At 50.2% G+C, this 13,293-nt stretch overlaps 1 protein-coding gene across 1 annotated transcript in view; it reads right to left on the reverse strand.

The window, feature by feature from the left end:
* ccdc88b (coiled-coil domain containing 88B) overlaps positions 1-13,293 on the reverse strand; it is a gene marked incomplete at both ends in the record, with an annotated part of 46,846 nt that overhangs the window by 11,766 nt on the left and 21,787 nt on the right. Inside the window, 10 exon segments of the mRNA XM_080526308.1 lie at positions 4,057-4,218; positions 4,821-4,942; positions 5,060-5,144; positions 5,564-5,723; positions 8,685-9,025; positions 9,360-9,539; positions 10,029-10,262; positions 10,662-10,844; positions 12,772-12,840; positions 13,054-13,184. Of these exon segments, the coding sequence (XP_080382434.1) occupies positions 4,057-4,218; positions 4,821-4,942; positions 5,060-5,144; positions 5,564-5,723; positions 8,685-9,025; positions 9,360-9,539; positions 10,029-10,262; positions 10,662-10,844; positions 12,772-12,840; positions 13,054-13,184 (1,667 nt within the window).

Below are 13,293 nucleotides of genomic sequence, written 5' to 3' on the forward strand. Positions count from 1 at the left end.
ATTTTCAGGGTCAAGGAATCCAATAATGGTTGTTACAAAGCTACAGTATTAGATTGATTAGATGCATGAGTGGGTAGAAGTAAGTAAGTAAAGCTTTATTTATATAGCGCCTTTCGTACATGAAATGCAACTCAAAGTGCTTGAAAATGACCCGGTGATGTTTTCTTATAGTAAGGGCATTTTACCAGATATTTGACCAATCTGCGAAGTAAATCGTTACCAAGAAATTTCTTCACCAATGTGTTTCTAAAGGTGTGTAATAACATGTCCTAAAAGGTTGAAATTCAACTCCTGTGGGAAACCTCATAAAAAACTGCTCAAAGTTGGGGTACCGATAACCGATTTTCGAAAATTCGGAAATGCTTAAATTGGACTTGAGTAACTTTTGAGGGGTCAAACTAGGCATTTTTCATGAAATTTAAGTACTGGAAGTATTACTAGGCCTGGTACTTAATGGGACTTAGTCTGTGGACACTAGAGTCTAAGCTCCAGGGCAGGGAGGCTGGTAGGTAGAGTGGCTGAGTAAGAGGCTCTGAGACTGGGCCTAGTGTTGTAGGACATGTGTTGTAGTACTGGTCCTGCCAGTACTACTAGTAACTAAAAACGTTTTTTAGGATACCAGGGATGCATTCTTCTGGAAGTCGCGGATGGCTGTCCTTATCAGTGGGGGGGTGCTTAAGTGTGGGGGCCCGGGACCGCCTGGTGCACGTGGTAGGGTGTGGAGGAACCAGGGGGTGTTATGGAGGAAAGGAGTCCGATGATGAGGCACTTAGACCGGGCACTATAGGGTAGGTCATAGGCCCTGGAGGTCAGAGCTCCAGAGGAGGGTTGAATGGTAGACAGCTAGGCCCAGTGAGGTCACTCCTAATCGGACTGGCAGTGTATCACATAGGCTCTGGAGGTCAGAGCTCCAGAGGAGGGTTGAATGGTAGACAGCTAGGCCCAGTGAGGTCACTCCTAATCGGACTGGCAGTGTATCACATAGGCTCTGGAGGTCAGAGCTCCAGAGGAGGGTTGAATGGTAGACAGCTAGGCCCAGTGAGGTCACTCCTAATCGGACTGGCAGTGTATCACATAGGCTCTGGAGGTCAGAGCTCCAGAAGAGGGGTGACTGGTAGACATCTAGGCCCAGTGAGGTTACTCCTAATCGGACTGGCAGAGTAGCAGTTAGCCCCTGGAGGTCAGAGCTCCAGAAGAGGGGTGACTGGTAGACATCTAGGCCCAGTGAGGTTACTCCTAATCGGACTGGCAGAGTAGCAGTTAGCCCCTGGAGGTCAGAGCTCCAGAAGAGGGGTGACTGGTAGACATCTAGGCCCAGTGAGGTTACTCCTAATCGGACTGGCATAGTAGCAGTTAGCCCCTGGAGGTCAGAGCTCCAGAAGAGGGGTGACTGGTAGACAGCTAGGCCCAGTGAGGGCTCTCCTAATCGGACTGGCAGTGTATCACATAGAGCCTGGATGTCAGAGCTCCAGAAGAGGGGTGACTGGTAGACATCTAGGCCCAGTGAGGTCACTCCTAATCGGACTGGCAGTGTATCACATATAGCCTGGAGGTCAGAGCTCCAGAAGAGGGGTGACTGGTAGACAGCTAGGCCCAGTGAGGGCTCTCCTAATCGGACTGGCAGTGTATCACATAGAGCCTGGATGTCAGAGCTCCAGAAGAGGGGTGACTGGTAGACATCTAGGCCCAGTGAGGTCACTCCTAATCGGACTGGCAGTGTCTCACATATAGCCTGGAGGTCAGAGCTCCAGAAGAGGGGTGACTGGTAGACAGCTAGGCCCAGTGAGGTCACTCCTAATCGGACTGGCAGTGTATCACATATAGCCTGGAGGTCAGAGCTCCAGAAGAGGGGTGACTGGTAGACAGCTAGGCCCAGTGAGGGCTCTCCTAATCGGACTGGCAGTGTATCACATAGAGCCTGGATGTCAGAGCTCCAGAAGAGGGGTGACTGGTAGACAGCTAGGCCCAGTGAGGTCACTCCTAATCGGACTGGCAGTGTATCACATAGTACCTGGAGGTCAGACCTCCAGAAGAGGGGTGACTGGTAGACAGCTAGGCCCAGTGAGGGCTCTCCTAATCGGACTGGCAGTGTATCACATAGTACCTGGAGGTCAGAGCTCCAGAAGAGGGGTGACTGGTACACAGCTAGGCCCAGTGAGGGCTCTCCTAATCGGACTGGCAGTGTATCACATAGGTCCTGGAGGTCAGAGCTCCAGAAGAGGGGTGACTGGTAGACAGCTAGGCCCAGTGAGGTTACTCCTAATCGGACTGATAGTGTATGACATAGGCCCTGGAGGTCAGAGCACCAGAAGAGGGGTGACTGGTAGACAGCTAGGCCCAGTGAGGGCTCTCCTACTCAGCCTGGTAGTGCAGGACCTGAGGCCCTGGAGCTCATGTGACCTCCAGCATAGGGCCACAGGCCTAGTCACAGCACCCATGGAAGGTGTGTTGTCTCTGGGCTGTGTGTCTAGCTGAACACCTCTGGTAGTCCTTGGTACATCTCATGTTGGTACATGAGAGTGAAGCTATTCAGCTTCACTCTCACCTCCCTTTTTTTTTTAGGCCTCCATTACAGGTAGGTCACTGCCCAGCAGAGTGACTCTCTGCTGGGCTGTGTGTGTATGTGAACAAGCCTGGTTTTATCGTTCCACATGCAGTGAGGCCTATGACTCTGCATCAGTGCCCAGCAGAGTGTCTCTCTGCTGGGCTGTGTGTGAGTAGCTCAAAGGCCTAAAGGTCAACTCATGTGACCTCCAGCACAGGGCCTATGGGTCTTTAACCATGCCCATGATAGTGACTCTCTGCTGGGCTGTGTGAGTAGCTGAACACCTAGCTGGTAGTCTGGTTGGTACATCTCTTCCACAATGGGAGGTGAGAGTGAAGGCCTCCATAACAGGTAAGTTACTGCCCAGCAGAGTGTCTCTCTAAAAAAAAGGGCGTGGCAGTTTCTCTACCAGGAAGTGGTCTTGGTGACAAATAAATGCTTGCAATCAACTCAGAATCATGAAAAATGCCTAGTTTGACCCCTCAAAAGTTACTCAAGTCCAATTTAAGCATTTTCGAATTTTCGAAAATCGGTTATCGGTACCCCAACTTTGAGCAGTTTTTTATGAGGTTTCCCACAGGAGTTGAATTTCAACCTTTTAGTACATGTTATTACACACCTTTAGAAACACATTGGTGAAGAACATTTTTGGTAACGATTTACTTCGCAGATTTTCATATGTTTCCCTTACTATTACAATATCTTTGTAATGAAAAGTTGTTCTTTCATATTCCAGCTGTTCATTATTTTTAGGTCTACATCATCCCATATATATATATATTATTATTTTTTAAACATTTTTATACTTTTTAAGAAATTGTAGTTGTTGTATTAGGCCTAACACTCCAAGCTTCCATAAGTGGGTCCAAAATGACCCAACTGTGGCTGATATCTATTGTGGAAACGATTATAAAGACACGCACATCCCAAGTGTATTAGTGTGTTATAACTCCTGTAGTTGTGTGTTGAGGCTGTGTTAGAGTGTTATATGTGTGTTGAGGGTGTGTTAGAGTGTATTAACACCTGTAGCTGAGTGTTGAGTGTGTGTTAGTGTGTATTAACACCTGTAGCTGAGTGTTGAGGGTGTGTTAGTGTGTATTAACACCTGTAGCTGAGTGTTGAGGGTGTGTTAGTGTATTAACACCTGTAGTTGTGTGTTGAGGGTGTGTTAGAGTGTATTAACACCTGTAGTTGTGTGTTGAGGGTGTGTTAGTGTGTATTAACACCTGTAGTTGTGTGTTGAGGGTGTGTTAGTGTGTATTAACACCTGTAGCTGAGTGTTGAGGGTGTGTTAGTGTGTATTAACACCTGTAGCTGAGTGTTGAGGGTGTGTTAGTGTATTAACACCTGTAGTTGTGTGTTGAGGGTGTGTTAGAGTGTATTAACACCTGTAGTTGTGTGTTGAGGGTGTGTTAGTGTGTATTAACACCTGTAGTTGTGTGTTGAGGGTGTGTTAGTGTGTTATAACACCTGTAGTTGTGTGTTGAGGGTGTGTTAGTGTGTTATAACACCTGTAGCTGAGTGTTGAGGGTGTGCAGCGTGGTGCAGGTGTCCTGCAGGCTGAGGGAGTGGCGGTGGAGGGAGTCTATCTGCTCCCTCAGGTGAGAGCAGGCCACCTGGGACTGGGACAGCTGGGATACCAGGACCTCCCGCTCTGCCCCCGAGGCTGCATTCTGAGAGGGAGGGAGAGGGGGAGGGAGGGAGGGAGGGAGAGGGGGAGGGAGAGAGAGGGGGGAGGGAGGGAGGGAGGAAGGAAGGGAGGGAGGGGGAGAGGGGGAGGGAGAGAGGGAGGGAGGGAGGGAGAAGGAGAGAGAGGGAGGGAGGGAGGGAGAGGGAGGGAGAGAGGGGGAGGGAGAGAGGGAGGGAGAAGGAGAGGGAGGTAGGGAGGGAGGGAGAAGGAGAGAGGGAGAGGGAGGGAGAGAGGGGGAGGGAGAGAGGGAGGGAGGGAGGGAGAAGGAGAGAGAGGGAGGTAGGGAGGGAGGGAGAAGGAGAGAGGGAGAGAGGGGGAGGGAGAGAGGGAGGGAGGGAGAGAGGGAGGGAGGGAGGGAGGGAGAAGGAGAGAGAGGGAGGTAGGGAGGGAGGGAGAAGGAGAGAGGGAGAGGGAGGGAGGGAGGGGGAGGGAGAGAGGGAGGGAGGGAGGGAGAAAGGGAGGGAGAGAGATAACAATAAGTGATGAGAGCCTCATGACACACATCGAGAATCCCGTAACACACACACACACACACACACACGCACGCGCACACACGCACGCACACACACACACACACACACACACCTTCCTCTCCAGGTCTATCAGGCGTTCAGTCAGAGGCCTGTCTGTCTGCTCCACTCCCGTGTCTGAGGTGGCAGACGGGTCCTGTCCCCGGGTCAGCTGACCCGCTTCAGCCAGCGAGGCTTCTGGGTAAGAAGCCATCTGTGTGTGAGGGTGTGTGTGTGTCTCAGGCGGTGTGTGTGTCTCAGGGGGTGTGTGTGTCTCAGAGTGTGTTTGTGTCTCGGAGTGTGTGTGAGCAGGGCTTTCTGACGTGAGCTTCAGCTCCTGGTTCAGCCGGGCGACGTGATTGGACAGTTCCTGGGACCGCGCCTTCTCATTGGCCAGCTCCTACAGGGGGGAAGGAGGAAGTAAGTAAGTAAGTCAGTAAAGCTTAATTTATATAGCACCTTTCATACAAGAAATGCAGCTCAAAGTGCTTTACAACAGGAATGAAAACATAAAGTGAATATAAAAACATATACAATATGCAATATAAAAACCTATACAAGCATAGAATGAATATAAAAGCAGGGGAAAACAGTCAAAAGAAAAGGTAAAGATGAAATACAATAAAAAATAAATTAAAAAAGACAAACACACACACAGTTACACATGGACACACACACACACACCCTACCACACACACACACACAACCAAACACACACACAGTTACACATGGGTACACACACACACACCCTACCACCACACACACACACACACACACACAAACACACACACACACACACACACACACACACACACACACCTGTGTCAGAGAGCTGATCTGGGCCTGGTTCTCTGTGTTCTGCTCCTCCTGCTGCAGGCTGTCCTTGTCCAGGCGGTGTAGTCGAGCACCGAGCTCCTTCTCCAGGTCTTGTAGTTGAACACAGAGATCCCCGGACTGGGACAGCTCCTGACACACACGTCTACACACAGAGACACACAGTTTAGACGTGTGATTATGACACACACGTCTCTACACTATACAGTACATGGATGAGTGTGCATGTATGTGTGTGTGTGTGTATATGTATATACATGTATACATATATAGTGTGTATATGTATATACATGTACACACTATATGGCCAAAAGTATTGGGACCCCCAAACATCACACCCATGTGCTTGTTGAACATGTCTCAAGCTGGTTCAACCATACACTGGCAACAATGTTCACTCAGAAAGCATACACAGTCATTCATAACACTGGCCTACAGAACACTTTCGTGAAAATACCACCGCTCATCCGTTATCAGACTTTGCTGAGGTGCTGGAACTGAAGAGTATCAATAGAGTGCAAAATAACAGCATCTGCACACTCAAACACTGTGCAGAGTGGGGGAGTTTTAATGAAAGACGTGTTATGGATTTTGGAGAATGTGGTCATTGAATGCATTGTGTGTGAAAGCAGCAATGTAAAAATTAGTCACAGTTTGGTCCACATGGACTTCTGCTTTGCTGACTGTATGAAGAGTTTTGACAATGTGACTTAGCGATCATAAAAAACTATAGTATGAAGTTGGTCCCCACTTTGCTGCTATAACAGTGGGGACCAACAGTTTGGTGGAATAATAATTATGCCTGATAAGACATTTTATTTATTGATAAGAATATTAATTTTACCAGACTGAATTCACAAAAGTCAATAGACAGTGATTCCACTCAGACAGTCTATCAACACACTAACGACCCCAGGCTATAGAAACGGATTTCCTTTATATCCTATACAATGACACCAGTTCCTCTGCTTGAGATTTGGCTGTGGCCAGACAATAGACACGTTTAAATGATTACAAAGACCTAATTGATCTTTCACCTGATTACAAGGATCTCTTTTCTCTTAATTAAACCTGCATCTAGACAGACTGAGCAATCTGGAGCAGTTCTGGGCCTTTGTGTTCCTTTTCCCCCTTTGTGTCTCTAGGAGAAAGTGGCGGTCGATTCCCCCCTAACCTCTTCTCAATTTGCATCACAGCCAGCCCCCTCCTCATACAGGAAATGCCTGTGATTGGCCGGTACCTCACCTGAGGGCGTGACTGTTACCTGTGTATAAAAATGTCACGCCTCCTCTGTCCAGGACGTTGTTGAGGAGAGTTTGACTATCAGACGTCTGGTCTGTTTTGTGCTCGTAAACTGTTCTCCTTTTGCAAAAGTATATTAAATACCTTTTCCTATGCAATTAGACGGACGAGCCCCCAATTTGTTACACACCCGAAGGTAGTAACAAAAAAGGAGTCCACAATTGTGTTTAAATGATACAATTAAAGTTTTATTTAAGTAAATAAGCCAAAATAAACTAACTAACATATGTATATGAATATGGATAAGAGTCAGTAGTGTATGCCATGAGTGAATGGTTGTAGAATGTATGTTGTATGTGTAAGAGGTGTATGGATGTATGTACTGTAGTGTAAAACTGAAAGGCCCCAAAACCGTGGTACCCAGAGACCTTACAAACAACCCTAACAGAACCAGTGTTCTGCGGAGAGAGAGAACCGCGGAGAGAAATGCGCTACAGAGAGTCGTGAGAACAGCACAGAAGATCACCGGCGCCCCCCTCCCCTCTCTGGAAGAGCTGTACAACACACGCTGTCTCAGGAAGGCCTCCAAGATCTCCAGGGACCCGACCCACCCTGGGTACGAACACTTTACCAGGCTGCCCTCGAAAAGGCGGTTCAGGACCTTGGCCGCAAGGACAAACAGACTGAAGAACTGCTTCTACCCCAGGGCCATCCAGGCCCTGAACACAGCAAAGACCTAGGTTCTGGGCCCTGGACAGTCTGGACGGATTGATGGCAGCTGCTGGACTGAAAAAATCAGGTGTAGTGCTGAGGCACAAACATGTACATTTCAAGCCTGCAAACTGCGACACTTTAAATAAATGTGCAATAACACTATTGTGCAATATGACAACCCTAGTCGTCTATCTGTACAGTATAGTATAGTGGATAGTGTACATAGCCTTTATTTATGTAAACCAGCTCCTTCCCTTCTTGTGATTTTTTTAAAAGTTTTTTTTTTTTTCTTTCCTAACACCAGGGGAGCCACCCCTCCTAAATGTCGTTGTTTGGTACCTGTACTGTAGCAATGACAATAAAGACCATAAAGACCATTCATTCATTCAAAGCAAAAAGAAGGGAGAGAGGGTGAGCTGAGGACCCACCCACCTTATATACACCTCCTCAGCTCCCCAACGCCAGGTGAAACCACTCAGCCTGATCACCCACCATGCCAAGGCTCCAGCACCACCACCCACCCACTCTGCCAAGGCTCCAGCCACAGCCAATATGCAGGCAGAGTGGGAGGCGTCACACTATGCAATTTGAAATGAAGCAGGCTGCCTTTTGATTTTATATTTAGATACTTAATCAATTCTATAACAATACAGACCTGTGTTCTGTCTCCAGGGTGCAGGAGGCCTGTGGTTGGTGTGTGTGTGTGTGTGTGTGTGTGTGTGTGTGTGTGTGTGTGTGTGTATACAGACCTGTGCTCTGTGGCCCTGTGGTTGCTGTGCTCCAGGGTGTGTGTGTGTGTGTGTGTGTGTGTGTGTGTGTGTGTGTGTGTGTGTGTGCGTGTGTGTGTGTGTGTGTGTTATACAGACCTGTGCTCTGTCTCCAGGGTGCAGGCCCGGTGGTTTCTGTGCTTCAGGGTGTGTGTGTGTGTGTGTGTGTGTGTGTGTGTGTGTGTGTGTGTACACACCTGTGCTCCGTCTCCAGGGTGCAGGCCCGGTGGTTTCCGTGCTCCAGGGTGTGTGTGTGTGTGTGTGTGTGTGTGTGTGTACACACCTGTGCTCTGTCTCCAGGGTGCAGGCCCAGTGGTTTCCGTGCTCCAGGGTGTGTGTGTGTGTGTGTGTGTGTGTGTGTGTGTGTGTGTGTGTGTACAGACCTGTGCTCCGTCTCCAGGCTGCAGGCCCGGTGGTTGCTGTGCTCCAGGGCGGAGGCGGTGCTCTGCAGTTGCAGCCTCAGCCTGGCCGCCTCCCTCTCCCTCTGCCTCCCCTCCTTCCTCTCCTCCTCCAGCTCCCCCCGGCACGCCTCCTTCTCCTGCTCCCACCGCTGCGCCTCCTGGGCCGCCTGGTCCCGCCCCCGGCCCAGAGACTCCGCCTCCAGGGCCCCCTCGCGCAGCTCCGCCTCGAGCTCCTCCTCCCGGCGCCGCGAGGACTCCAGGGTCCGCCCCTGGCGCTCCAGCTCCGCCTTCAGGGTCTGGGCGGTCAGCTCTAATTGGTCGCCCTGTGGAGACGAGGAGGAGGAGGAGGTGAGGTCAGGATGTTGGCGGTGTTTAGTGACGTGGTGGTGTATGTGTGTGTGTGTGTGTGTGTGTGTGTGTGTGTCAGGTCTGCGTGTGTGTGTGTGCGTGTGTCTGGTCTGCGTGTGTGTGTGTCAGGTCTGCGTGTGTGTGTGTGTCAGGTCTGCGTGTGTGTGTGTGTGTGTGTGTGTGTCTGGTCTGTCTGGTCTGTCTGTGTGTGTGTACGTGTCTGGTCTGCATGTGTGTGTGTGTGTGCGTGTGTCAGGTCTGTCCGTGTGTGTGTAGTGTGTGTGTGTGTGTGTGTGTGTGGTGTATGACCTTGCGCTGGGCGCTGCGCAGGCCGTCCAGGCTGCAGCGTAGCGTGTCTCTGTCTCTCTCCAGCGCGCTGCGCTCTGTCTCCAGCGTGGCGATGACTGCAGCCTGCATGCGATGCAACTCCGTTTGGCTGCGCAGGCGACACAGCTCCTCCTCCATGCGCAGGCTCTCCACCTGCAGCACCTAACACACACCGGGGGGGAAGAAGGGATGATGGATGGAGGGAGGGATGGATGGATGGATGGACTGGAAGACTGACATTGATTGAGGGATTGAGGTTACTGACAGAGTAAAATAGGCAGATTGACTTGATAGATTTATTCTTGGATGCGTTCATTGATCAACTCATCCATCCATCCATCCATCCATCCTTCTGTCCATCCATCCATCCTTCCTTCCGTCCATCCATCCATCCATCCTTCCATCTGTCATTCCGTCCATCCATACCTCCATCCATACATCCATCTCTCCCTCCCTCCCTCCCCCCCCTCCCTCCATCCATCCAGCCATACCTCTCTCCCTCCCTCCCTCCACCCATCCATACCTCCATCCATCCATCCATAACTCTCTCCCTCCCTCCCTCCCTCCATCCATCTATACCTCCATCCATCCATCCATCCATCCATAACTCTCTCCCTCCCTCCCTCCCTCCCTCCCTCCATCCATCCATACCTCTATCTGTCTCCTGGCCTCCCCCAGGCTCTCTGTGGCCTTCCTCAGTCTCTGTCCCTCGGCCTCCAGCAGCACCAGGCGCTGCTCAGCCTCCCAGGCTTTCCTGCTCTGCTCCCCCAGCTTGGAGCGCAGGTCCTGGGCCACGGCCGCCTGCCTGTCAGCCTCCTCCAGGGCCTTGTGGAGCTCAGAGGCCAGGTGGTCCACATCAGGCCCTGGGAGTGCACACACAGGCCTCTTCTCGGGAGGTTCTTCTGTCTCCTCCCTCTCTTCTTCTACTACTTCTTCTTGTTCTTCTTCTTCTTCTTCTTCCTCTCTCTCCTCGGTCGTGGTGTTTTCCTCGACTTCGCTAGGCGTGCCCGGCGGGTCTCGTATTTCGCCTCGTTCCGCGTCCGCCTTCGCAAGCTCTTCTTTCTCCTCTTCGCTCTCGACGTCCGTTCTCTCTCTCGCTCGCTCTTTCTCTTTCTGTCCCTCTGCCTCTCCCCTCTTCCTGGAGGGTGTCGTCTCGTCGTCCTCCACCTCTCCCTCTCTCTTTAAGAGACGGAGCCCCTCCTGCCCGACTCCGGCTTCTCTCCGGGTCCTGATGATCTCCTCGTCCTCTCCTCTCTTTCTCTCCCCCTCCTCCTCCTCCCCCCTCCTCTTGGCCGTGCCCTCCCCCTCTCCTCTGGAGAACTCGGAGCCTTGGACTCCTCTCTCCCCTCTCTCCTCCGTCTCTCTCTTCTTCTTCTCTCCTCCTCCCTCCTCTCTTTGTTGAAGCTTTGTCATCAGCAGCTCCAGACGTTTTTTCAAAGTGGCGTTTTCGTTTTTGACGTTCTGAAACTGGTCAGAATCAGAATCAGAATCAGAATCAGAATCATCTTACTATACAAGTACACAAGAGTCAAAATGATCTGGCTTTGGTTCCTCAACATTGACATCATTTAGTTTTTTACCGACCTATTCTCTAAGGCCTTTGTCCCCTAGTCTAGTTTTGTCACTCTTGTGTGTCTTGTTTCTTTGCTTCGTTTTTCTGTTCTGTCTGTCTGACTGTCTGTCTATGAAATCTGTTAAGCGTCCTTGGGTTTGAGAAAGGCGCTATATAAACCTAAGCTATTATTATTATTATTATTATTATTATTATTATTACACACAACACAATACAACACCGCTGTGACTCAGTCCAACGGTACACAAGTAATCCAGTCGTGTGCAGTAGCCGTCATACTGCAATCTGTTCGTCTCCCCAGTGTGCGTGGGGTTAGCTGGGGGGTGGCAGCCCCTTGCACCCTCCCAGTGTATTTCCCCAGGAGCCCGATAGCTCCGGGGTAAATGGCTGTTTATCAGCCTCTGAGTCGAGAGGAGCAGCAGATGTTCGGGTCGTGACGCTGTAACAGTAAACATTTCTGACGATCATGATGATGAAACACTGATGAAACCCCTGAAGAGGGCCGCTGGCTGCCGTAGCCTTGGCTGAATATAAATGGACTGACTTATATTAGAGCCTTATTCCAAAGCTGCTTTACGACGGCCTCTCATTCACCCGTTCACACACACACATTCACACACCGATGGCGGCAAGCTACCATTGCTCATTGGGAGCAATTTGGGGTTCAGTCAGTGTCTTGCCCCAAGGACACCTCGCACACGAACCGCCGATCTGCCGACCTTGCGATCATTGCGACCCCCTGCTCGGCCCGCAAGGCCGTCTGCAGAAAACTCCCCCAATAGATTCACATGCAAAGATGCCTTCTACACCCCCCCCCCCCCTCCCCCATCCCTCATGGACACCTGTTGCATACACACACACACAAACACGGACTTCCGTCAAGGACTCATACATACATGGACATGCACCCCCCCCCCACCTCATCCCCCCGCCTTCGCCGCGCCCCCCCCCCTCCCCACAGTGGCAATTGTGCCGATTAGATAGCAGATGTTCTACAGAGGGTGATGTAACCCCTCCCTCCCCTCCCTTCCCCCACCCCTCCCCTGCTGTTGTGTCTCATTTCCCCACTCCCCCCCCTCCCCCCCTTCTTGTAATCTTTGGTTGTATATGTTCTATTGTAAAGTGCTTTGAGTTGCATTTCATGTACGAAAGGCGCTATATAAATAAAGCTTTACTTACTTACTTACTTACATTAGACGCCGGCTCTACCTCCTGCGCCACAGCCGCCCCACATTGATTAAAACAATGGAATCGGAAGTGTGTCTTTCTTTCTTTCTTTCATTCTTTCTTTTACCAAAGTTTCACTGACCAGCCTGCACCTCGCCAAACAAAAGCATGCGCTTTCTCGCTCATCTCTCGCTCACACACTACACTGGCTTCCTGTTAAGTTCAGAATAGATTTCAAGATCCTTCTGCTTGTTTATAAAGCTCTCACTGGCACAGCACCAGAATATCTGAAAGACCTTTTGCTAGCATATCAGCCCAATAGAGCTCTCAGGTCTTCTGACGCTGGTTTTCTCTGTGTACCACATGTACAAAAGAAGAGATTTGGTGAGGCTGCATTCTCATTTTATGCACCCAAATTGTGGAATGCACTGCCAGTTTACATTAGGGATGCAACCTCAGCAAATATGTTCAAGTCAAGACTAAAAACCCATCTTTTTAATATTGCCTTTAAATGACTAAATACTTAAATTAAGATTATATAATGATTAAATCACTTTGAGTTGCAACGTTTGCAGGAAAAGCGCTATACAAATAAAGTTATTATTATTATTATTATTATTATTATTATTATCTGGGAAACGTGTCGTCGCTCACCTCCCTGTGTGTGTCCTGATGCTCCGCCTCCAGACAGGCCAGCTCCTCCCTCACCTCCAGCAAATCAGCCTGCAGCGAAACGTAACGGACGGTCGGATCAACCAATGACAACGCACCATTTCCAAACCATATCCCAGCGACTTCATCACTTATATATACATATTCCGGTACCTTCCAGACGACCCCTAGCCTTTTAGTCTCTACCCAATATAAACCCCCATAATGCTAACCCCCTGATGATATCTGATTGGTTGATTATTATTGATCTGATTAACCCCTCACCCTCTGGCCCCTGGCCTCCTGCTCTGCCTGCAGGTGCTCTAGACGTATCCTCAACTCTGCATTCTCGTTCTCGGCTCCCAGCAGCCTCAGCGACGAGGCCTCACACACCTCCTCGCTCAGGGGCTTCAGATCTGAGAGAGAGAGAGAGAGAGAGAGAGAGAGAGAGAGAGGGTGAGAGAGAGAGAGAGAGAGAGGGGGAGAGAGAAAGAGAGAGAGAAGGGGGGGTGAGAGAGAGAGAGG

This window comes from Nansenia antarctica (genome assembly GCF_963989245.1).
Source record: "Nansenia antarctica genome assembly, chromosome: 3".
Lineage (NCBI taxonomy): Eukaryota > Metazoa > Chordata > Actinopteri > Argentiniformes > Microstomatidae > Nansenia > Nansenia antarctica.